This window comes from Gobio gobio (genome assembly GCF_949357685.1).
Source record: "Gobio gobio genome assembly, chromosome: 1".
Lineage (NCBI taxonomy): Eukaryota > Metazoa > Chordata > Actinopteri > Cypriniformes > Gobionidae > Gobio > Gobio gobio.
Window position 1 is genome coordinate 50,897,010 of NC_137097.1, and position 25,506 is coordinate 50,922,515.

Here is a 25,506-nt window from a genome sequence, read left to right on the forward strand (position 1 = left end):
TTTTTTTTTTTTACAAAGGGGCTTTAGTAAAATACAAAGTGGAATATATGATTGTAGTTCTATTTGTTTTGTAATAAAAAAAACAAAACAGGAAGTACATCGATTTGCAGTCATCAGATTCAAATAACCTCACACACACACACACCCCTTTCAACAAATTAGCATCTCAAAATCATGAGCACGCTGAACTCTTTAGTACCATTAGGAACACTTTATTTTGATTTGAATCATTATCATCATCATTATTGTTTATTTTGCAGACATCATCTTCGATTTGAATCACTGTCATCCTCATCAACAGTAATGGTTTGTTTTTAAATCATAACACAATTGTGTTGTCAAAATGTACACATACAAGTAGCATATTTTAATGACCATGTTTTTAATATTTCATATTTACGCTTTAAACTAGATCAAATTAAATTACAGTCAGAATTATTAAATGAACATGTACATACAGTTATTCAATACATACATAAAGAAAATAAATATAGTTATCATAAAAATAAAAAATAAAAATGAAAATACACACATTTTACAAATTGTTCCCCAAGCTCTTAACCTCTTATGTTAATGTACACATACTTTTTATTTTTAACTTCATATTGTCTTATTCCCCGAAAGTTGTAGTTCGTTGTCGTCTTGGTTGTTTGACATGCATCGCAACACAGAAGCTAAACGATTTCTCTCACTTGTTTCCCCCTGACCCTCCCCGTCCCTCCCCGTTTCTCCTCCTCGGTTCACCACTTGTCGTCTTTTATGGCTTGCGTTGTTAGAACGATTCTGTCCGTCAGGACCCATTTCTGCTGGTCACTTGCTTTGTCCGCAAGCATCTTCCCTCTCGCTTCATCTCCCAGTATTTCTATCTATCCGCCACCACCAGCTTCCATTTGTTTGCTGACTCGCTCTGCTGACCTTTCATCTTTAATCTAAATGTTTGAGGAAAGAAAAAAAAACACCTAGTTGTAACTGAGCAAGAATTGTGCCCTTTGCAGCCTCAAGTGTAGCTCTCGGTGCGTCTGTCTTTCTCAGCTTGTGCTCGCTCTCCTGATTGAGAAACACATACAGCGAAGTCTTGGCCTCAGAGCCTGGCCCCTCGACTGTGCTCTTAAGTACACTTCCTCTGAACCTCACCGTATGTAAACATCCCTGAAGTCCAGGTTGAGTTGCCACAAACATCCTTTGCTCTCAAGAGACCAATTGCAGGCAGCCGTTCTGAGGAACTAGGGCTGCGGGCAGCGCCATTGAAACGAAGGACGGAAAGACAAGAGAGTTCATCTACAGATGTCCCATCAGCACAGACACAGGAAGTGAGAAGAGAGAACGACAGAAAAAAAGATTAAACAGTCATCCGATTCCTCCAGCCATCCCATTTCCTACCACTCTCTTGTGTCATACATTCTTCATGTCTTTTGTCCTTTTTTTGCTCTTTTTCCCTCTTTCTCCATCCCTCTTCTGTTATTGCAGAATGGTCAGACCAGTAGAGTTATATTTATAAATGTATATATTCATTGCTTTTTTCTGCTTATCCCCCCTCCTCCCCGTGAATGAAATGTAAAGCCGGTTCCAGCTCTCTGACAACGGCGCCTCCTGTGTGCGAGAGACAGAATTAAAACACATCGTCACGATTTTGTGTAATGAAGTTAAGCCAAGAAAAAGCATCAACAATGACCGGTCCCAGATGGAAGCCGCAGACTGGTTTTCATTTTTTTCTGAGCTAATTTTGGGAAGAGCTGTGCGTTTTAACAAAGAATGAGCTGAGTGCACTACACTATTGATAGCTGAAATATTGATAGCTGTTTTACTTATACAAGGTGCATTTGTGAATGACAGGCGTCCATATTCTACAAAGTTTTTGCTGGCACCGATTCAATGTGGCTGATAATGATTCTCAAACAACCACAAATCCAAGTCACATAATGAATCACAATCAAAACATGAAAAGCAACATCCTTTGCAAAAACAAGTTTAACAACACATGGCATACAGAGCATGCAAAATATGGAGGAGGGTTCAACTCCATTATGGCCCTGTAAGGAAACCCAATGGAATGCTAGAACGGTTTCCATCGAACTCGTAAATGAGTGCATTTTTGTGATTTCCATATGTATAAGTATCAACACAGAAGGTATTCATTGGCAATGGTGTACCGCAATTCTTGGGGGCCCTGCCCACACATGGCCATTAAACACTTTCATTAAATACTTTTCTCTTTATATCCTTTTTACAGCTTTCTAGATTTAGAAAGTCTAAATCTTGTGGGCTACAGCAAGTGAACATTCATTTTTTTATTGTAAATATATATATATAAATACAATAGAGCAAAGATACAAAAATATAGTGCTTTATAGGTTTTTCAGGTATCTAACAGTAGTTTTCATGTACAGAAATTGAAAGTAATCAAATATGTAAGGAATAATTTACGACGGGCCGTTCAATTGTGGTGATGTGGTGATGCGGTCACGACGCGAAGCGGAGTGGCCGTTACACCTCGGGTGTGCATTATCATTCTAATAATTGAACGGCCCGGAGTCAATTATTCCGCTTATACTACGGTTACCACACCTCAAGACATCGATCCGATTATATATTTAATGGGATTCGTCCGGTTTTTGTACTTAAATCGCTATTGTGAGTAGGACTATTTCTTCCGCGTCTCATCCAACAGCTCTTTTGCTAGTTCCGAAACGTCATTTTAAAGCTGTTAACGAAGGCTTGAGCCGTTGATAGCATTCTACTGCAGTTATTAATAAAGTTATTAGAAAGAGAATGAGAGCGACAGAGAGAGAGAGAGAGAGAGAGAGAGAGAGAGAGAGAGAGAGAGAGAGAAAGAAAGAGCGCTTGTGTGAACTAGGCTACCTCTGTGCGTCTCTAAACAGCGCTGTTATTACCTCGCTAGTGAAAAAGTCACGTGTAGCCTTTAAGTTGCTCCACTATATAGGCGAACTGATCAAATCGTCAGGGCAGCGCTGACAGCTTTTTGTGCAAACTGTAGTGCGTGTGCGAGCATGTGTGATTTCAGTAATGAGACAGAAAAGCTTGCCTTTGTTGTTTTTCATCTGGACTGTCTAATACTGCTGCCGCCCAGTTGTTGAACGTTTTATATTCACTGTAAATATTAAGATTTACTTTAGGAAAATCGTCTGTCATATTGTTGTTTTTTAGTCCTGTAATTTCCGTTATTACAGTTAACTATGCGCAGTGATATGGAACTGTAATGCGGTCAAGAGAGCTGCCTGGAACTACGTTCGCTGTGCGTCTCCCAGAAAACACAGCACACCTCAGAACATTCATCAGCCAATCAGATTCAAGCATTCAACGGCCCCGTAGTATAAAAAATAACATTGCATATTACAATCTTCACTGTATGAATGAAATAAAGTTGAATCATTAAAGCTATTCAGTCAAGAGCAGTGAGTGATTTCCTTGTCTTTTGTTGTTTTTAGATTATCATTAAAAACACAGACAGCAGGAATATTAGGCTGTTGTCACTTTAAGACATAATGCACAGATCCAGTACACTGATACTGATACACATGCGTTGTCTTTCTCGATTGTTTACGTTCACTTAAGCCATAACCGACTATGTCTGCTAGAATAACCATCAAGACGGGCATGTTGACATCATTTTTATGTGAATTTCTCCGTTCAAGTGCAAGACTTGAAAGAGAACTCAATATTTGCACGCTGTATAAGTGTGTGCGTGCATAAATCTTCTAACAGCACGCGCAAGATCCATTTCACGTCTACTTGCACTTGAATGTTTAAACTGGCAAGGCTTAAAAGAGTTTAGTTTAAACACAACGTGTGCTGTTCAGGTCTCACCTACGCTTGTGCGCTATCAACACCCGGGTGATGACGGCGTAAATGACTGGTCATGTTCGAGTATACAAAGTTTGACTGTTTTGTCCGCGTTTCTTTGATCATCGCTGTTGGCAAGCCAGAATGTGTATCCATCAACAGAAACATACATTAGCGGAACTCTGTCGGTTTTACTCGTTGTTATTTTCAACAAACCATATATGCATCATCAGATTTGAGATTAACCATGATGCAAGGATTTTTACCGAGAACCGTTACACCCCTATCACGCACAATTTCATTAAATACTTTGATAACACTTTAGGTTTCATTTGTTAAAATTAGTTAATGTATTAACTAATATGAACTAACCATGAGCTAACCATTTGTTACTGTATTCGTTAATCTTACATTTAAAAAATACAGCTGTTCATTGTTTGTTAAAGAGGACCAATTATGCCCATTTTCACAAGGTGTAGTATAAGTCTCTGGTGTCCCCAGAATACATCTGTGAAGTATCAGCTCAAAATACCCCACAAATAATATATTATAGCTTGTAAAAATTGCCCCTATTTGGATGTGAGCCAAAACACAGCGTGTTTCCAGAAGAGGGCAGAGCCTTCACAGCTCATGCTGCGGATACTCCGGCAACAACAAAACTGGAGAATCTCACGCAGCCAAAATGTCAGGAATTGTCAGTAGCGGTGTTCAGCCTTACATTCGAACCCGAGTCGGACACTGTTTGGAGAGACTCAGGAAGAAGTTAGAACTTTTAGAATGCAACTGGACGTTTCTGAATGGTTTGTGGATAGATTTATGTAGTTGTTGTGGAGTTGATTCACCTCATCGACTAGCATGTACCTTCATGTTAATCTAAAAATCTTTCAGAAAAAATTTGTGCAAATCCAGCGTTAAACAGACCTTTTGTTTATGAAGCAGTCCGGCGTAAAATTATTTGTGCAAATATATAATACTTAAACGACTCTCTTTGGAACATTTCCTTAATAAATTAAATTCAACCGCAGTTTCCTCAGTGTTTTTAAGAGGCCAAGAGTCTGTGGAGACTCTTATGTTCTTTGTTACATCCAATAACAAAACATTTGTAATGTTTTTTTTTTGGCACTGGCATTGTATACCTCCAGCTGCTACAGCGAGAAGCAGAAATGGCGGACTGCTGCGGTTTACTCACGGCGGGATCTATGCTAATAGGGCAGATCATCACCAGTCGTGGACGGGGCTTTCCCATAGCCTTACGTAAGAATAGGGAAATCTGGGGGGGAAACTTTTTATGATTTATGGGGATTGTAAAATAGGAGAGGGTGGATTTTTATTATTATAGGCTTGTTGTTTACATGCACTGTGAACACATCAGTACATTTTGCATAATAGGTCCCCTTTATTGTTACTTGAATGTGCATTGACTAATGTTAACAAATACAACTTTTGATTTTTATAATGTATTAGTAAATGTTGAAATTAATAAAGATTAATAAATGCTGTAGAAGTGCAGTTCATTATTAGTTAATGTCAACTAAAGTAGTTAACTCTTTCCCCACCAGCGTTTTTTAATAAAATTTAAATATATATGTATTTTTTTTTAAAAAGCCATGTAGCATTTTTGATAATTTTCACAACATTTTCATGGCTCCCAGAATATTTTGTTGCATGAATATCTAAACATGCAATATATCAAAAGAAAGTACACCCAAACCAAAAGTTAAACAAACCAAAAATATTTTATTCTAACACTTGAATGTGTGTACGTTTTATTTTAAAAAATCTAAAATAAAACAGTATTTTGAGTAAAAAACTGAGAAAAACACATTTTTGTCAAAGACTACATCCAGATCGGATTCAGAACGATGATCAAAACATAGATGGAGTAGATCAAGTCCATCAACACCCCCAAAAGCTTGCACAGTTCTATAGCTCGTCCTGGGTCGACATTTCATTCAGTAACATTAGGCAGTTTTGATTTATATGCTATTTAATGTTGATGATCATGATTTCTTTTACATATGCATCTGTTTACATACAGTATGCTATTGCTTGTTTCTGCTTCTTTTTCGTTTGTGTTTTGATCAAGAGATTCTGTACTCTTTCAGAAGATGTGAAATAGCTCCCCCTACCGAATAACAGTAAAAAAAACTTTTCCGTTAAATGGTGGGGAAGCGTTGTCTCATAAATTACGTAAATTTCCATCAGTGGCGGGGAAAGTGTTGACTAATGTTAACTAATGAAACCTTATTGTAAAGTGTTACCAATACATATTCTTTTCTGCTCAGCTTTCTAGATTTAGGAAGTCTTGTGGGCTACAGCGAGTGAACATACATTTTTTATTGTAAAATATATATATAAATATATAATTAAAAAATAAACAAAGCTAGCTAGTCATGTCTCACCTTTGCAGTCCCTCAACAGGAGTAGGTCCTCACTGAGCCAGACTCTGCCCTTGGAGATGCTGGAGAGACAGAGACAGACCCGTGAGATTTAGTTGTAAAAAAAAAAAAAAAATCCTTTCACTCTTGAACCACTTTCTCATAAGGAAACAATGTTCTAACAACGTTTATCTGAGCATCAACACACTGTCATAAAGTTATTGTAGACCTAATTGCGGGGATTTCCACAAAGCCTTGTTTATCTTTGGGTCTTTATCCTGGTTATTTTTCCAGTAATCTTTCCTTTAATAGAATTTGCTCTTATTTATAGTTTGAATTATGTTATTTCCCATTTTATTTTCATTTAGTAACATTTATTTTTTATTTGAGAATTTATTAAAATAGTTTTTTTTCTACATTGTGTAGCACTTTGTTGCTTTTAATGTATATAAATAAATAAATGTTGACAACTATTCACATGATTTTGTTCTATTTGACGGATTTGTAATAATGTAAATTTATCAGGAATTAACCTTCATTTATGACTGCTGTGGAGTGATATAACATACTGTCTGCTTACTGATCAATAGTGTGTTTTATTATTTATGTTAGTACACTATATATTACATGCACACGATCAAAATATCTAAAAAAATATCTCCACATAATTAAGCTATATCTAGTTTTGTCTATCTGCTTAGGGCCTGCTTACACCTGGTCACTTCATGCGTTTTCTCTGATTGGATAGCTATCCGATCGTGAAAAGACCAGGTGTAAAGGCCCTCCGAACCGCTTTGAGAAGGATTTAAATCTGATCACCCAAACCACTTTAGGAGGGGGTTTGAGACATTCCAGACGAAACAGGTGTAAATGCATCTGGTTGTTGAAACCACATTTGTAAATTTGACTCCTCCGAAAATGTTAAAAAATAAACATGTGAGAGCGTGATGTAGGCTATATGACATGTTATAGCCAGATATGACAGCGCTACTGCAACACGCACCACCACAGATGAGCAGTATCTCTTCAGCAAGCCGATGCGCAAAATAACAAATGAAACTAAAAAAGTTTGGCGTCTCCAACGCTCAAAACACAATCACCTTCCTTAAAAATAGTCTAAATAATCTTACCAGTGGTGATGCCGCTCGCTCTCTTATTGCTGTCTTTGATCTTGAAATTAGCTGATGATAAATAAAATGCAGCTCATATCTGTTGCTTTCGTTGACGTGAACTCCGTTAAATTTGCATATACCGCAGGAATTGAAGATCTAATTTACATTCGTTTTGCGGTGTAAATGGATCAGTTTTAGCAAAACGAATCGAGCTATACAATCAGAAAAAATGCATGAAGTGACCAAGTGCAAATAGGCAATCAATCAATCTTATAATATTCAGAGCATCATTCAATAACGTGACAAAATCCTCCTAAATGATTTAAAAACACTTTGGAATTGGCCTGTGACTCCATTCCCAGTACTTGTGAATTGAAAGCATAAAGTGAGATTATTAAAATAAAATAAAAGTGTGGGCTCATAGAGGAAGCCGTGCGAGCTCACCATCGCTCTGGACCTTCCTCAGGGTGACCGAGGGGGTAGAGATGGCTGAGGCACGGAAGTTAGCAGGCAAGGTCTCTGAGGAGTCAGAGGTCACTCCCCTCAGATCTTTCTCACGGAACATCTTCCTCCATGAAGGGGAGCGGGTGAACGTCTTAGTACCATCCTAGAGGACGAGAAATTAAAACGTCAGCGCTTTGAGGAGCATACCCGATGTCTGTAAGTCCAGTCAGGTCACTCAGAAGAGAATACTAATGAATTGAATTATCAGCCATGTCATTTCAATACAAAATACAGTTGAATGTTCAAACTGGCTACGAAACCTAGAAAGTACATGACCCTGTAAGAGGAGTGTCATTATACTACAGTAGTGTGTATTTCAGTGGTGGGAGGTAAAGGATGATTAACATCCAGCTGTGTTCATGTCCCATGGTGCTCACCTCGTCTGGCCTCCTCTCTGTTCCCATGGCGATGAGGGAGTTATATTCTTTCTCCAGAAGTTGCCGTGCCTGGATGTGGAATAAACATAGCTCACATGTAATCAACCCAGACCAGTCAGGAGTAATGAGTAGTCGCTGCTTTCATCCATCAAGATCTTATTGTTTTGAGACTTGATGAATTAACAGGGGGTTCTTTTTCATGCAGTCTGTCTACTTAAAATACATCTACTGTATAAATAGACTCCCTGTATATATATATATATTAGGGGTGTAACGGTACACAAAACTGACGGTTCGTTACGTACCTCGGTTTTGAAGTCACGGATCGGTACGAGTTCGGTACAGCAGTTTTACAAAGTTTACAAAGTTACAAGTCTGTCCTTGAATGAATTAAATTATAACTAAAAGTTTATTGAAGATATTTCTGTAAACTATATAGGGAGTCCTTACTTGCACATTAATATTAAAGGTTAACAACAGAGCCCAAACTATTAGCCTAAATTCAGTTGCTATTTATTTTTAGGTATAATAATCAACACTCAAATAACACATTGTGTGCAAACCTGTTACCTTCACATAAGGCAATTTTTGCATTTACTTCTAAATCTAATTATAAAATAGTTTTTTCTCCAATTCGTTGTTGAAATATAATAATTTATAACCTACACAGTGTCTTTCATTTTCATGACCGGTTTATTTAACATGCATGAAATAATCAAGACATCACTAACAGGTTAAGTAGAATATAATGAATATAACGGCTAATATAGAGCAAATATTTAGTGAAAGAGTTGATTTCTCTAGTGAATAAAATTCTGTGGACACTGAATGACTGCCTGAGGTAAATGTGATGCTAACGTTACATGACATTGTTTAATTTACAAGCAGTTATATTGACGTCTTTCCGCCGTTGAAACACTGATTTAGCGATTGCACCACATATGATATGTGACAGTAAGTTGTAATGTATCCTCAGCATACCTTCAGATGGTCATTCATGTTTATTCTTTAGGAAGAGATGATCGATCGCCTTCACAGATGATCGCGTTCACCAGCGTCAAAACGGCATTTATTGTTTGAATTTCGTGATAAAATGGACTGAATACTTAATATGTTCGTGTGGGAACTCGGATTGAAGAGTGTTCCGTGCTGAAAAACAAGCCGACTGTTAACTGTTAAAGATTGCCCTCGGAAACAGGCGTGGACCGAACCGAAAGCCCTGTACCGAAATGTTTCGGTACGAATACGTGTCCCGTTACACCCCTAATATATATATATTTATATATATATATATAAATGCCATTGATATATAAACATTTACACCTTTAAAGTACAAAAACAAATGGTATCGAATTAAATGTAAGAAAAAAATTGAAATTTTTCAAAAACAATTTGCAAGTAAAGATTTTTTCCCATTTGTTCGATGTGCGACTTTATTCCGTATGCGTTTTCACACAGGTTTTGTGCATGCTTTCTTATCATATAAAATGTATCCATTTTAAACAAATGTATATAATTATTATTTTTTATTTTTTTTGCATTTTGGACATTTTATTTTCAGCATCTTCGTGTTTCCATTCAAAATGTGCATAAAAATGCACACAGTGTGTTTCCCTCATATGTGACAGGTTCAATGAAATCTATAAAAAAATAAAAATTTTGATTGGATTTATCTTCATATATAAATTAACTGTATTAATATTATGTCATAACAAATTTAATTAACTATTACATTAATGTAAACTAAATATATAGATTTTATTATTCAACTATATTACTGATCCGCCCGCATTGTCACTGTATGATACTAAAAAATGAGATGGATGACATCACCGTTTTCTCCAGAGCGGCTGTAAAGCCAAATCAAATTTGCATGTTGCATTATTTTCCTGTTTAATACTGTGAAGCTGCTTTGAAACAATCGGCATTGTAAAAAGCACCATATAAATAAAGGTGACTTGACTTGACTAGATCATGTCTGAAAGTAAGACATGAACATGCACATCACACTGACCTAGGCCATTGTTTTGAAAGGGACAAAACAGTGTTTTCTATGTTCTTTTAAGAAGGGTGACTACTAATACTTTATATTTGATGAAGTGTGCATCATTGATTATCATTTTCCTGTTTATTACTGTGAAGCTGCTTTGAAACAATCTGCATTGTATAAAGCGCTATAGAAATAAAGGTGACTTGACCTGAAGACTTGAAAGTGTGTAAAAGATCTATATATTTGCAAACAGTCATGTCATTGTACCTGTGTGTTCTGATTGGGTATCTGCAGGAGCAGGGCGAGGTCAGTGTAATCAAAGGTGTCGTCCAGCGCGAGCAGGGCACCATGCACACCACTCTCAGTCAGATTATCTGCATACTCCTTCAAGCCGATGGACTGCACCCAGCACATCACACGCTCGTTTGACCACACCATCACATCTACAGAGGAAACACAAGGGCTGGACAATGAATAGAACTCCAGGCGGGCGGTAACCACTGATCATTATCATGGGATAATGATCAATTTTCATCTTGGGTGATGTTTGACGATTTTCAACTCTTGTTTCAGTTGCTCCTGTTTTTTCAGATGGACCTCTTATGGCCAATGCACATTTGGACACATCTGCTTTTGTTTCAGACAAAGTCTTTGTCTCTGTTTTGTATTTCCAGGCTATTCCAAGGGCTTTGCATTTGTTTAGTTGACTCAGCTTCTCCAAACCCAAGTTCAAAGGAAGGAATGCTACCATGGCAAACAGTCAGACCATTCCTCCAGAGTCATTTACAGTGTTAATATCATGGTGTCAATATAAGAAACACCCGTCCAGCATGTGCGTTATTTTTTTATTTAGTAATGTCCTGAATAAGCTGTTTCACAAAACAGATGTTAAAGGGGATAGTTCACCGAAAAATTAAAATTCTGTCATCATTAACTCAAGTTGTTCCAAACCTGTATGAATTTATATCTTCAAAACACAAAAGACGATCATTTGAAGAATGTCAGAAACCGAACAGTTGATGGGCCCCATTGACTTCCATAGTATGGGAATCGGCAGGAGAAAGAAATTCATACAGGTTTGGAACGACTTCTGAGAGAATTCTCATTTTCTCTACTACTATTTCTTTAACATATAGTCCACAAAACAAAATAATAACTGAATTTACACAAACCAGTTCAAAAGTTCACGTACCCTTGAATCTTAATAGTGTGTGTTGCTACCTGGATGATGAACAACTCTTTTTATGTTTTGTGATAGCTGTTCATGAGTCCCTTGTTTGCCCTGAGCAGTTAAACAGCCCAGATAATTCCTCCAGGTCCTGCAAATTCATTGGTTTTCTAGCATCTTCTGCATATTTGAACCCTTTCCCAACATTGACAGTATGATTTTGAAATTCTCACACTGAGGACAATTGAGGGACTCATAGACAACTATTAGAAAAGGTAGAAACATTCACTGATGCTCCAAAAGGAAACACGAAGCATTAAGAGCTGGGGGGTGTGCATATAATGTACAGCATTGAAAATAAATTAGATTTTTACTCAAGGTTACAATAAACTGTTTGTAAAATAGTCACTGTGCTTGTAGCAATGCACACAAAAGTATCCCTGCACTACAGTGGGGAGAGATGTGTGCATGTAAAGTTATTCACTCATGCTTAATATAGTCTCAAATGGCATGAAGGCATCTGTGTTGCTATGCGATGAATAACTTCCAGATCAGCAAAGGCATCTGTTTCTAATCAAGGTACTGAATGAGGCGGTAACTGCACCTTTAAAGCAACTCACAACTGTGAGATTAATAATGCGATCTGTGCATTGTGCTTTGATCAGTTGCTCTTCAAATGTGAAATCTCTATTGTGCCATTGAATCCTGTGCATAATGGAAGGTTGGGCCGCTCAACGCTTTCCAGACGTCATTACTGGTAATGTATGTTATTATTAACAAATGCACTCTGTGTAAACACCCTTCCTCTCTCTCTCTCTCTCTGCCATATTCTTATTCACTGTCCAATGTTTTGATGAACTGTACATTCCACGGCTGACTGTTGTTGCTTTTCCCTTTTGTACAATGTGTTTATCAAACTGCTCTGCTGTATGATTTGATTGATGTTGCAAAGCAAAAGATTAACGTGATAAAACCCAAACAGAACTTGGAAAAGCACCAGAAAATCTCCTGAAATTCCTGCTAGACCAGCTAAGACCAACATTTAGTACTGGTCTAGCTGGTGGATCAAAAAAGCCCAGGCTGCAAAACTTAGCTGGGCGACCAGCCTGATTTTTCTGGAAAAACTAATTGATGAAGGATAGTCTTCCTGCATGAACTACAGTGCAGTTAGTGTAATGAAAAGAATAAATAATGTACACTACCGTTCAAAAGTTTGAGGTCAGTAAGATTTTTTTTTTCTTATTCTCACCAAGGCTGCATTTATTTGACCAAAAATACAGTGAAAACAGTAATATTGTGAAATATTATTATAATTTTAAAATGTAATCTATTTCTGTGATTCTGAATTTTCAGCATCATTACTCCAGTCTTCAGTGTCACATGATCCTTCAGAAATCATTCCAATATGATGATTTGCTGCTCAAGAAACATTTCTTAATATTATCAATGCTGAAAAAATATTTCAAAATATTTAGTTGTGCTGCTTAATATTTTTGCCAAAACCATAATGCATATTTTCAGGAGTCTTTTGATGAATAGAAAGAACAGCATTTATTTAAAATAGAACTCTTTTCTAACATTATAAATGTCTTTCACTTTTGATCTTTTTGATGCAGCTATAAGAATAAAAGTATTAATTAAAAAAAAAATCTTATAGAACCAAAACATTTGAGTGGTAGTATATATCATTCATATTTATACTCATATTTAATACATAGTTACAAGCTACAATAGTGTTAAATGTGTGTAATGGACATCAGCAGGTCATGCTATGGACCAGCATCATATGCAATGCGGAAAAAAGCCCTAAAAGGGTAATCTGTGTTAGCAACAGTAAGCAAGTAAGAAAGAGAGATAAAGGAACAGATCAAAAATAACCTTTATTCTGGTGTTGGCTCTCATCTCTCCTCCTCTCCAGCTCCTTGCGGTCATAATTGAGGCGCTTCAGGCACATGATGCCATAATGCAGGCTCACCCTGTGGGGTCAAAAGGTCACAAGGGTTATTGGAGGTCACGGGGGTATCTAAATTAATTAGGGCATTCCACCCTGACAGAGTGTTACAAGAGCTGACCCCAGGCACATTAGGCCCTAAGACACACACCTGCACCAAGAAAAGAATTGATTGGCATTAGATGGAATGAGATTAAGAACGATAAAGAAAAGGAATAATGAAGTGTGTGGCAGCATTAAACAGATGGGGAGAGGGAGAGAGAAAACACCTGTGGAAACTGTCCACCATTTTCAGCTGCCCACGCAGCTCTTTCTTGGTCAGATGGTCCAACATGCGGGCGTCCACCAGTGACTCCATGAAGTAGCTTCTGTACTGGGGCAAACCCAGACTGGGCAGCCAGTCATTGCCCACCCACTCATGGTTCATATCGCCGTAGGCCAGGATCTACCACAGAGGAAGGCCAAAATACATTAAAAACGCACTTTAGATTTCACAGTTGCATTTCAGTTCATTCATTGCAATGTGTATTTGATGCCTACAAATCCAAACTTCAGGGCAGTTTATGAAACGGTCACTTGCTTATTGGATCAGCACTATATCCTTTTTTTTATCATGCACATTGATTTTTATGCCTAGCATATTGGTAACTAAAACTAAAAAAATTTAAAATCGTTTTCAGTAACTGAAATACAGTTAAAATATAATATAAATATTTAATAAAAAATAATAAAACTGACAAAACACTTAACAAAATTACTAAAATAAAATTTTAGTACAATTATTTTTTTAATAAAAATGTAACATTTGATGTAAAAAATAAATACATGTAAATTAATGTAAAAAATAAATACATGTAAATTAATGTATCATTTCAAATGTAAAATTGTAAATAATACATTTATATTTATGTATTTTACATGTTATTATATTAATATTAGTTATTGCTATTAAATATACATTTAAAATGAAACATATTTATTCATAAAAAAAGGACATTTATATTTTTTTGTCTTGAGGCCAGCAGAAAAAATCCTATACTGTTGAGCTCTGATCTACCTTCCATTTATCAAAAAGGAAACAGCAATGTTTGTATGTGTGTCATTTAGTCTTTACGTTAAGATAATTTAGTCTCAACCATCTGATGGCACCGTCAGTTTTGAAAGTGTTTAATGGACGTTATTGACGTTACTCACCTGATCCCAGCTAATCTCTTTCAGCTCCTTGTGTGCGGAGGTGATAGCATGATAGGAGAGAGGTGAGGAAGAGGAGATAAGGAACACAGCAGAGGGGCAGAAGGAAAGACACATCGATGGACAGGAAGAGGAAAGAAGAATGAAGAGGGAAAGCAGGAAGAGAGGTACAAAGGGAGGAACAGTTTGTTAGTGACCGGGTCATTAGTTGGAAGCAGTTCACACTGAAACAGAAAAAAGAGGGAAAGTTGAGGATGTTCAACGCTACAGCCTAGCCAGACACACAGAGGGGGAGAGAGAAAGAGAGAAACGCATGAACACATGTCCGATCACTCCACTCTCTCCACATGCCGCCTCTCATAATGTCCACTAGGGGGCAGAGCGCTTTACAATCCCACACTTGTGTTGTTTCATTTTAGCTAGATGAAATGTACATTTAAAAAACTGAAGAAAAAAAGCAAGATTGTCTGATTAATACATAACAAAAACTGAATATCAGTTTCCAATACACTATCATCTGTGTCAGAAGTGCAATCCATGGTTGGTAAGAGCTTTTATGTCCAAATCCATTGCTTTCTTAAATGTATTTGTATAATTGTAACTAGTAAGCTAGTCAGAGCAACATTAACAAGTACTGACAAAATACAAAAAATTTGTCTACTAACTGGTTTGGTTGCTGCGGTCAGAGACTCCATCTCAGCATGGGTCATCCACACGTTACTGGTTGACTGTGGGAAGAAAAGGAAACAACACAAACCACACATTAAGTTATCAGGATTGTTATTTATAAGAATTGTTATATTAAAGTGGGGTGAAAAAGAGTCTAAATCTAAATATCTTCTGAATATTTTAATAATTTTGATATAAATCAGTAAAAATAGTTAAGATTCTGCACTATTTTTTGGTCACTATTTATTTGTGACTTTACTGAACTCCTTTGTACAGACGGTCAGATGTTCGTTCTTTGGATCATCTCAAATCATGCTGGAGAACAAGATAAGTGTTGCAAAAGCAAAAGGAGAACCTTTCATCATTTACTCACCCTCATGCCATCCCCCGACTTTTTTTCTTCAGATAAACACAAACAAAGATTTTTAGGGTAATAATCCATGAAAATAGCTTGTGACGTAAGTCCGTTTTGTAAAGTTTGCGCGAGAAGTAACACAGAAGCAGATAGGACCGCCACTCCTCAAATAACACAACGTTGCCCTCATGATCCCATGGTGTCAGTAGACTGAAAACACTGAATGAAATAAAAAAGTTTAAAAAATATTCATATTTTTCTTACTGACGCCAATTGTTTTACTTCAGAAGACATTGATTCATCCACTGAGGTCTTATGGATTAACGTCACGAACGCTGTCTGTGTTTTTTCAAGCATCAAAAGAGCAAAAGCCATTCAATGGCATTATATGGATTCACAGAGAAGGATTATTTCCCTAAAAATCTTTGTTTGTGTTTATCTGAAGAAAGAAAGTCATATACATCGGGGATAGCATGAGGGTGGTGGAACTATTCCTTTAATTTTTTTGAAACGCACTGTAATTTTATAAAAGAATAGTAATTTGAGGGCATTTTAGCGTACGGAGCGTGTGCTGGCTGGGGCCGAGGGGCTGGTCAGGGACACCATCTCTTGAATGGCCAGTCTCAGTTTGAGGCGGTGCAGAGGGTTACTGATGCCAATCTCTCTCTGAATCTCTGTGTCTGACAGGTTAGCCATGATGGCTCCACTCTTCACGTTAGCACGACATGCTGCCACGTACCACGCCGGCATGCCCACCCACAGCTGAGAGAGAGAGAGAGAGCGAGAGAGAGAGAAATAGAGGTGATCTTTAGGAAAGTACAAAACTAACAGGGCATCAAAGTAACACAGAATGGCAGTAGAAAGTAAATTATCAATAGTCAGATATGGAGCCATACTTCCAGCCAGGATACAACAGTGGGTCCATCCCAGGATGCAAAGGGTAGCCCCTGTCGGCATGCCTCCTCCAACAGCTCATGTCTAAAAGAAAGGTATGGATGTTTATTCAGCAAAAAGAATGAGATACTGAGAGTGAAGGAAGCTAATAATGGTGTGAGTAAAATTACTTCTTCTTGCTGCGACGGTCCTTGTCCACCGGACCAGCCATCTTAGTGAGTCCGAGGGGATCCACAGAGCCCAGGTCATCTGAGGGGGTCGAGGCTACAGGAGACACAGAGATGTTAAACACTTTACTGCCCATAAGAGGAACATTTAAGTTGTCAATTACCACATAAATCCCTTTCAGGTCAGTTTATTCCATAAATTCCAATGTAAGTTCCGTTGCATTGATATAGAGTAAGATTTAATTAAAATGTATATTTTGGGTAATCAGAACATTCCTTTAAAAATAAAATAAAATGAAAATCTGAGTTTTAGTTAGTCTCTGTTAGCTTTAGAGCTAACTATATGGTAGTGCACTCCTTAAAGGTTGTCAAAATAACATTTTAATAGATAAACACCCATTCAAAAGTTTGGGGTTGGTTTAAAAAAAAAAACATTCAGCAAGGATTATTAAATTGATCAAAAGTGACAGTAAAGACTTATAATGTTACAAAATATTACTATTTCAAATAAATGTTGTTCTTTTGAACTTTCTATTCATCAAAAAATCCACAACAAATATTAAGCAGCACAAATGTTTTCAACAATGATAATAAGAAATGTTTCATAAGCACCAAATCAGCATATTAGAATGATTTCTGAAGGATCATGTGACACTGAAGACTGGAGTAATGATGCTGAAAATTCAGCTTTGCTGTCAAAGGAATAAATTACATTTTTTAAAATACATTAAAATAGAAAACTGTTATTTTTCATTATATTAATAATTCACAGTATTACTGTTTTTGCTGTGTTTGTAATCAAATAATTGCAGCCTTGGTGAGCAATAGAGACTTCTGTCAAAAACATTAAAAACATTTTACCAACCACAAGCTTTTGAATGCTAGTGTACATATATACAACGTAGAGTTGGACACCAAAAATTTTGATGACTCATGTACTACACACATTTTTGTCCAATCAAATCTCTATATAAAGTGAATGTCCCTCCCACTAATGTTAAAGCAAACAACTAGCATATAGCAAATCATGTTCAATGACTGTGACATAAAAGTTATTTGTTACTTAAAAAAGCAATAAGCTTGTTGATATGTCTCAACCAAACTAATACTTTCAATAGGAAATAAGTTAACAATTTAAGATAATTTAAGGATATAACTCTGATTTTGTGCAATGCTATTGTGTTCATCAAGCATTTGTTTTGTTTTTTGTAGATTTTGCTGTATTTTTAGGTTAGACTCACCGAGAGATGTTGACTCACGTCCAGGCTGACCCATTCGGACCTTATCCTTCTTCCCAAAGAGCCGGCCGATGGAAGACTTGATGCTTTTCTTTTTGCTGGCCTTGTGGAGGGAGTCCTGGCTGCTGTTTGAGCTGCTGCCATCAGCAGAGAGGCTGGAGTCCACAGAGAGAGATGGGGAAAGGTCACTTATACAAGGATATTAAGACTGAAGTGTGACGGGAAAGACGTTTTGCACATTGCAAAAAAAAAAGAATATCATTCCTATGCATGGATGGATTTCGGGCCGGGCAATTAACGCACCTTCGGAACTCACGACTGTCATCTAACATTGCACCAGGGTGAGTGTGCGTCATCCTGTCCAGTCGTAGTGCACGAGGGGTGGGAGGAGGGGTGGAGTCCAAAAGGGCTAGGGATCTGTCATCATCTTTGTTGTTCTGATGGGTAGAATGGTATACAGTCAGCTGATTGCACATTTATTTAATGTGTAATAGCAATACTCATGAATAACCACACATGATCCTACCTGTCTGTCTGTCTCGCGTGCTGGGGAGTGGGGTAGGCGAGGAGTGGAGTGCCCGGAGCTGGGTGGAGAGGGTGATGCCAGGGTGGAGGATGTGAGGGACGGGGGGATGAAGCCACGTCCTGTGCTATCCCGTCCCAGAGAGGTTGGCGGAATGGGAGGGCCATCCAGAGCCACACTGCTGACTCTACTCTCAATTTCTTCAGCACGAAGCTCTGTGCTTTCCTTCTCTTCCTGAATCAGCCTGAAGAAAATGTGACCGGAAGATAAGACGAGGCCTTATGCAGATTTCATGGAGCTAAATTAAAGACTTTTCAAATACCACTTAAATGGAAATTGCCATTATATTTTAGTTTTTTATTTGAAATGCCAAGGGATCACATATATATGACTCTGAACAATTGTAAGCTTATAAATGCTTCTTAAGGTAAAGTACAAATTTACCTTAAATCTACTTAAATCCAACGAGGAATCAATCACAAGTGCTGTATTCCCTTCATACAACATTTAATATTAAAGGAACACTCCACTTTTTTTGAAAATAGGCTCATTTTACAAGTCCCCTAGAGTTAAATAGTTGAGTTTTACCGTTTTTGAATCAATTCAGCCGATCTTTGTATCTGGCAGTAGCACTTTTAGCATAGCTTAGCATACATCATTGATTCTGATCAGTCCATTAGCATCTCATTCAAAAAATGACCAAAGACACTTTCAATATTTTTCCTATTTAAAACTTAACTCTTCTACAGTTACATCGTGTGCTAAGACCAACTGAAAATGAAAAGTTGCGATTTTCTACACCTATATGGCTAGGAACTACTTTCTCATTCCTGCGTAATAGTCGCGGATCTTCACGGCAGTACCATGGCTGCAGCAGCGCAATGATATTACAGCGCCTGAAAGTAGCCCCCAGCTAGGTAACTTTCAATGTGACTGGCACTAAGTTTGTGTAGTTGCAGAGAAAGTTTCAGGCTTGCAGCCGACAAATTGTGTTGTGGATTTACCTGTGTGATTAGCCATGGTTCTGTGTGTTGTAAAGGGCTGTGATAGTAAGTCGAAGGTGTATACTACCACCATGTTTCACAGAATACCAACGAATCATTGCGCCGCTGCAGCCATGATACGGCCGCGAAGATCCGCGACTATTACGCAGGAATGAGAACGTAGTTCCTAGCCATATAGGTGTAGAAAATCGCAACTTTTCATTTTCAGTTGGTCTTAGCACACGATGTAACTGTAGAAGAGTCAAGTTTTCAATAGGAAAAATATTGAAAGTGTCTTTGGTCATTTTTTGAATGAGATGCTAATGGACTGATCAGAATCAATGATGTATGCTAAGCTATGCTAAAAGTGCTACCGCCAGATACAAAGATCGGCTGAATGGATTCAAAAACGGTAAAACTCAACTATTTAACTCTAGGGGACTTTTAAAATGAGCCTATTTTCAAAAAAAGTGGAGTGTTCCTTTAATGCATTATGAAAATACCGTTTGCTCCAATTTAAAACTTTTTTAAGGCATTTAATTGAAAAATAACAAATTAGAACTTTAAGATTTTTTAAATGTGTAAAACCTAAAAAGAGAGAGAATGAAATGAAAAAGAAAAACTAGTTGTAATTTATCAAATAATCCTGAAAAAAATGATCATGCTTCCCACAAAAATATTAAGCAACACAACCGCTTTCAACATTGATAATCATAATCAAATATGTTTCTTGAGCAGCAAATCATCATATTTTAATGATTTCTGAAGGATCATGAGACACTGAAGACTGGAGTAATGATGCTGAAAATTTAGCTTTATAGCTTCAGTTACAAAATCAGTTATTTTAAATTGGAATAATATTTCACAATATTACTGTTTTTGCTGTATTTTGAAAACATAAACATTAGAGACTTCTTTCAAAAACATTAAAACATCTTACCAACCCCAAACATGTCTAATCAGGGTCAGGTAAACCCAAAACGGACAGGATTTTCTTGCCAACTAGTCGATTTTGAAAAGATAACACTTTTTAATGCACTGATGGTCCCTGCCATATAGCCTCCCTTCTGCTCTCTTTCCCTTTCAGAGCACTCTCCATTTCTCCATTTTAAATGAAAGTTTGATTTTTCAAAGCGGCCTTAAGGTCCCTCTGTCTCAACTCTCGAGTAAACTCACTTAATCTCTTTGTTGATGGCCTCCAGCTGCTCCTGCAACATAATAGCGAGAGTCTGCACATCTGTCTGGCCGCTTGGTGAGAGCAGCTCTGAGCCGAAGAGCGTCTCGCGATCCTCTTCATCATCAGAACACCTGTCCTCCACGCCGCCCCCGAACCCAGTGCCCAGCAAAGCTCTGTTTTCCCAATCGTCATACTGCAGAAGAGAAAGGTAAGAAATGACCCATTCAATTTCATATTAAGCCACTTTGTTCAACTATTAGCAAGTTCATACAAAGATGTTCTCACTTTGCTAGTTTCCTCCCTCGCACAACCCCAACGTCCACGATGAGCCCTTCTAACCACGCTTCCAGTGCCTGTGTTTCCATAATGATCTAGGTGGGTAGTGGAGCCAGCAGGAAGTGACCCTCCTCCTTGGGAGTACCTCAGCTCCAGAGCACTTCCTGGCAGAGACCTAATAAAGAACCAGTGGAGGCCACGGTTAAAGTTAACATGAAATCTGCCCGTTTACGGGATAATGCCCACTTCCACATCCCTATCCAAATGATTCCCGATCAATAAAATCATCACATTTTCCTCACTAAATCCCTAGTTTTACACCGTCATTCAAATGTTTGGGGTCTGTAAGATTTCTATTGTAATATAATTATTAATAATTTATTTCTGTGATGTCAAAGCTGAATTTTCAGCATCATTACTCCAGTCTTCAGTGTCACATGGTCCTTCAGAAATCATTCTAATATGATGATTTTCTGCTAACGAAATATTTCTTATTACCAATGTTGAAAGCAGTAGTGCTGCTTAAATTTTTTGTGAAGACTGCATTTCTCTTTACTGTTCCTCCTTGTTCAATAAGAGTATTAATTTCTTTCAAAATGAGGAAAAAAAAGACTGACCCCAAACTTTTGAATGTGTATTTCACAAGTAAAATACATTGTGAATGATGTTTCATGTCAACAAAAGATTGACTAATAAATCTGTCGCATAAATCATAAAATCACATAAATGATCTTTTAATAAAGGACAGCAGAAATGTTATGTGTCTTACCGTGAGTAAGAGGAACCAGGTCTTCCTCTCAGCTGGTCCAGCTCTAGCTGAAGCCTCTCCAGCTCTGCAATCAGTTGATCCTGGGAGGAATAAGACATTATTATCAGATAATGAACCCATCTAAATACAGGTCAAGTGAACAGAACCTTTTTTTAGCATTATGGTTCAGGAATGTACCTTGTTCGCTAAGAGATCATCTTGGATCTTCTTCATGTTAGCGAGCTCCTCGGAGAGAGCGTTCTGTAAAACATTATAACAGGCTCTTTTACATTTACATTCATTCAAAAGTACTTTGTGTGTTTGGGAATCAAACCCATGACAGTAGCACAGTTAAGGTGTGTTCATGTCACGTCGGCATAATATATAATATATATTCCGACTTCACATCCTCATTGAACTTGTAGTAATAACTTGAAAGCTCAGAATTTTTTACGTGATCTGACTCCTATTCTGAAAATGGTAGCGGATTCAGCAGTAAATTGTAGTTAAGTAGTTATCTCATAATATTTCTGTTTAATAATTTGCATAATTGACTATTGAGCATGTCTCGATAACGCAAGAGTAATCTGAAAATAAATGAAAAACATGCAATACCATTTAATGTATTTATAATTTAATGTACTTACCATTTAAATCTACCTTTTAGCACAGAGGTAGACAACTATCAAATAAATTATAATGCATTTGTATAACAATTATTACTTCTTGAATTGTACTTCTGTCTATTGATTACTCAAATTACATAGATTTATTTCGCTGTTGCTATAGACATGCATTGTTCCAATTCCAAGGACGTGACCTGCTCTGAGAAGAATGTCCGGTTTGTCATCTAGTAATTACAGTAATCATGACATTTTCCATGACAATTCTAGTCTTTTGTGATACCTGGAAAATGATTGTTTTTAAAATGAGAAAAAATGTAAAAGCATTACGAGGCATAAATAGTCCTCACTTTATATGAGCTCACAAAAATAGTTAATTGACAACTACTAAATGTTTTACAACTACCTGAATTAATCATGAATTACAGTAGGAATACATGTTAATAAAGCATTTATTAACACACTGAGTAACTATTACTATATGTCTAAATAATAAGATGTAAAAAATTACATTTAAATCGTTTATTAATCATTTAAACTTTCTAAATGATCTTATGAACCACTGACAACTCCTAAATAACTGTTTTTTTTAAATAATGTAATATGTCTTTTAGAAATGATAAATTGATCATTAATAAAGTATGAAAATACAATTATTAAACACATTATAGACATGCTTATAAATCAAGAATAAAGCATTTATAGCGTCTATTAATGCTTTATAAATGATGAATTAACTATTTACTAATGCTTAAATAATGCTTCATAGCGTGCAGTTATTATAAAGTGTTACTGAAAGGAATTATATTGGCCTTAATTCATGATAATTCATGAAATTCATGAAACATTTTTCCAGGTTTTACAGAATCTTGGGAAACCTGGGCATCTTGTGTTTTTTTCACAAACTTTTAAAAATGAATCTGGACACATACCATCCTCATTCTGATTCTGAACACCAGAAAATGCCCCTTTACAAACACATCCGGTGTCATTGGAGACAGAGGAACCAGAAACAGCATAATTATACTTCCTCGAGACAGATTAGTTAACTACAGTATTTGTTCAGGCATCCCACAAGTGGATTTTGAAAATATGCAGTTGTGCACATTCCTACACTATTCGAGTCATGTATTCTATGTTCAGAAACATGTCTTCTGTTTCTGACATTAAGCGCAAGTTACGTTTTAGCCATTCATCACTGATTCTCTGATGAGAAACGCATTGCTTTTTGAACACCTGCTTTTCTGCTGAAATAATGAGGGAGGACACAAAAAGGAAGCCTGAAACTCCTATTATGCTCAAACATAATTGAGGCAACATCTGGATTTTGAGGTAGACATGCTAACGTGGTGAGACGTGGTGACATGTCAAGGCTATTTTTCTGTTTTCTGTATGGTGTATGCAGCGCCAGCGTTGTCAAATAAATTAAATCTGAAGTTGTGGAGGATCGTACCTTTTCCTCCAGGGCAGCCATTCTCTCCTTCAGGTGCAGCTGAAGTCTCTCATTGGACTCAGACAGAAGCTTGTCCACTGTGTCAGAGAGACGCTTGTTGTGTTCATCGTTCATCCGCTCCCTCTGCCTCGCCTTAGGGCAGGGAGAGAAAAAGTGAGGGAAGAGAAAGGAGAAGGATGATGAATATTGAGTATATACTTGAGTATATACAAACAGTGATAAAATATGTGACATGAAGTTGATGAGAAATGATGCCATGTGATTTCAGGCAGAGATCCAAGAGTAACACTATTTTTTGATCCTTATTCTACTGGTTCTTGTTAAAGTCACACATCCCACCAGACGGGGATCCGCTTTTTTTGATGGAGCACTACAAGAAACTTTTCAGATCAGTTCCTTAAAAGCTAGAAGTCGACATCAAATATAACCAGACTATATAAACCACTTATTTTTAGAATATATAGATGTGAAATGCTTAAAATGTAAGGGTTTTTTAATGTGCAGTACTCATACATAGTCTACTTATCAAATTTGGTTCAGATACTCCAGATGAGTCTATTATTATTTTTTTAATGTATTTAAATTTAAAATGTATTTAAATATTTGTTCATTTTCGAAGACGTTTTTATTGTTCATGTATTATTTCAAAAGAAACCGGTTGTAAATCATTTCAGGTGTATAAACACTTGTAGTTTCATTCTCTCGGCTCAATCAAAGAAATTGACACATGTGACTTCATAATGAGTCCTGGTTCGCTTAGCATTCACACTGTCATTTTTAACACTGAACCTAAAGATACAAAACAAAAAGCAGCTTTTATAATATACATTTTGCTACGGAGCTTACAGGACATCCAACCCAATGCTCTGGGCTGGGCTAAACGTGCTTGTTGTATGTGTGTACATATCATGGTATTCTCACAGAGAGCTAATAAAATGTGTAAAGGAGTTCAAACAGTGCCAGGAATTCCTCGGTTACACGCGCAAAGGACGTTCTGCTGCAAGGAGATGACAGTTCTGACGCCTGTACCGAACTGTAATGGGAAACAACAAGACAATGACTAGAAAAAAAGGAATGCTTGAGCATTCTGTCTTTTTTGGGGTGGCATCTTGAGGCATCACGTCCCATTTTGGGTTTGTTTAGATGTCTTTGGTCCGTGTTGCATTCATGTTTCAGCGATGGGCAGAGACTGCTTGTTTGGATGCACCAGGGTTTGGATGGCAGCTTTCACATTATGGGATAGTTCACACAAAAAAAGAAAATGTTGTCATCATTTACAAACCCTTATTTTGTTCCAAACCTGTATGAGTTTCTTTCTTCTGATGAACACAAAAGAAGATATTTTGAGAAATGTTGGTAATGAAACATTTGACAGTAGCCATTGACTTCCATAGTATTTTTTTCCTACTATGTAAGTTAATGACGAACGTCAGCTGTCTGGTTACCAACATTCTTCAAAATATCTTCTTTTGTGTTCAACAGAAGGAAGAAACTCATACAGGTTTGGAACAACTTGAGGGTGAGTAACTGATAACAGAATTTTCATTTTTGGGCGAACTATCCCTTTAATTCAAATGAACCAAATTAGTAGAGCAATTGCATCAGTGTTTGTTTTAATCGGACCAAACCTGTGTGTGAACATACCCTTAAAATTTCTAATGTTTGTGAATCAAGCAAAATATAAATTGTACACACGTCAACTAAATATTTTTAACTTTTAAAGCTTCAAATAATCCATTACTTTTATGTTACTCCAAAAGATATTCCACAGTAAAAGTGCCTCGCTATATCTGAGCCTGACATGCTGAACAAACATAAAAAGACAGGATGAGTCACCCTCTGTAGCTCCTGATTCTTCTCTTCCAATTGTGCCTCCAACTGTCTCAGTCGCTCCTCAAAGTTGCCGTGACGCTCCTCCGCCTAAACAA

At 37.1% G+C, this 25,506-nt stretch overlaps 1 protein-coding gene across 1 annotated transcript in view; it reads right to left on the bottom strand.

The window, feature by feature from the left end:
- Positions 1-369: 369 nt before the first annotated feature.
- ppfia3 (PTPRF interacting protein alpha 3) overlaps positions 370-25,506 on the bottom strand; it is a 45,002-nt gene continuing 19,865 nt past the window's right edge. The window contains exons 12-32 of the mRNA XM_079822190.1: positions 25,415-25,498; positions 23,579-23,710; positions 21,701-21,763; positions 21,524-21,603; positions 20,764-20,929; positions 20,478-20,671; positions 18,322-18,562; positions 18,099-18,232; positions 17,799-17,950; positions 16,561-16,654; positions 16,393-16,474; positions 16,058-16,258; positions 15,138-15,200; positions 14,476-14,502; positions 13,551-13,726; positions 13,209-13,306; positions 10,430-10,605; positions 8,173-8,241; positions 7,736-7,898; positions 6,204-6,262; positions 370-1,590 (exon numbers count right to left, since the gene is read on the bottom strand). Of these exons, the coding sequence (XP_079678316.1) occupies positions 6,216-6,262; positions 7,736-7,898; positions 8,173-8,241; positions 10,430-10,605; positions 13,209-13,306; positions 13,551-13,726; positions 14,476-14,502; positions 15,138-15,200; positions 16,058-16,258; positions 16,393-16,474; positions 16,561-16,654; positions 17,799-17,950; positions 18,099-18,232; positions 18,322-18,562; positions 20,478-20,671; positions 20,764-20,929; positions 21,524-21,603; positions 21,701-21,763; positions 23,579-23,710; positions 25,415-25,498 (2,442 nt within the window). The 3' untranslated portion in view covers positions 370-1,590; positions 6,204-6,215. The remainder of the gene's footprint in view (positions 1,591-6,203; positions 6,263-7,735; positions 7,899-8,172; positions 8,242-10,429; positions 10,606-13,208; positions 13,307-13,550; positions 13,727-14,475; positions 14,503-15,137; positions 15,201-16,057; positions 16,259-16,392; positions 16,475-16,560; positions 16,655-17,798; positions 17,951-18,098; positions 18,233-18,321; positions 18,563-20,477; positions 20,672-20,763; positions 20,930-21,523; positions 21,604-21,700; positions 21,764-23,578; positions 23,711-25,414; positions 25,499-25,506) is intronic.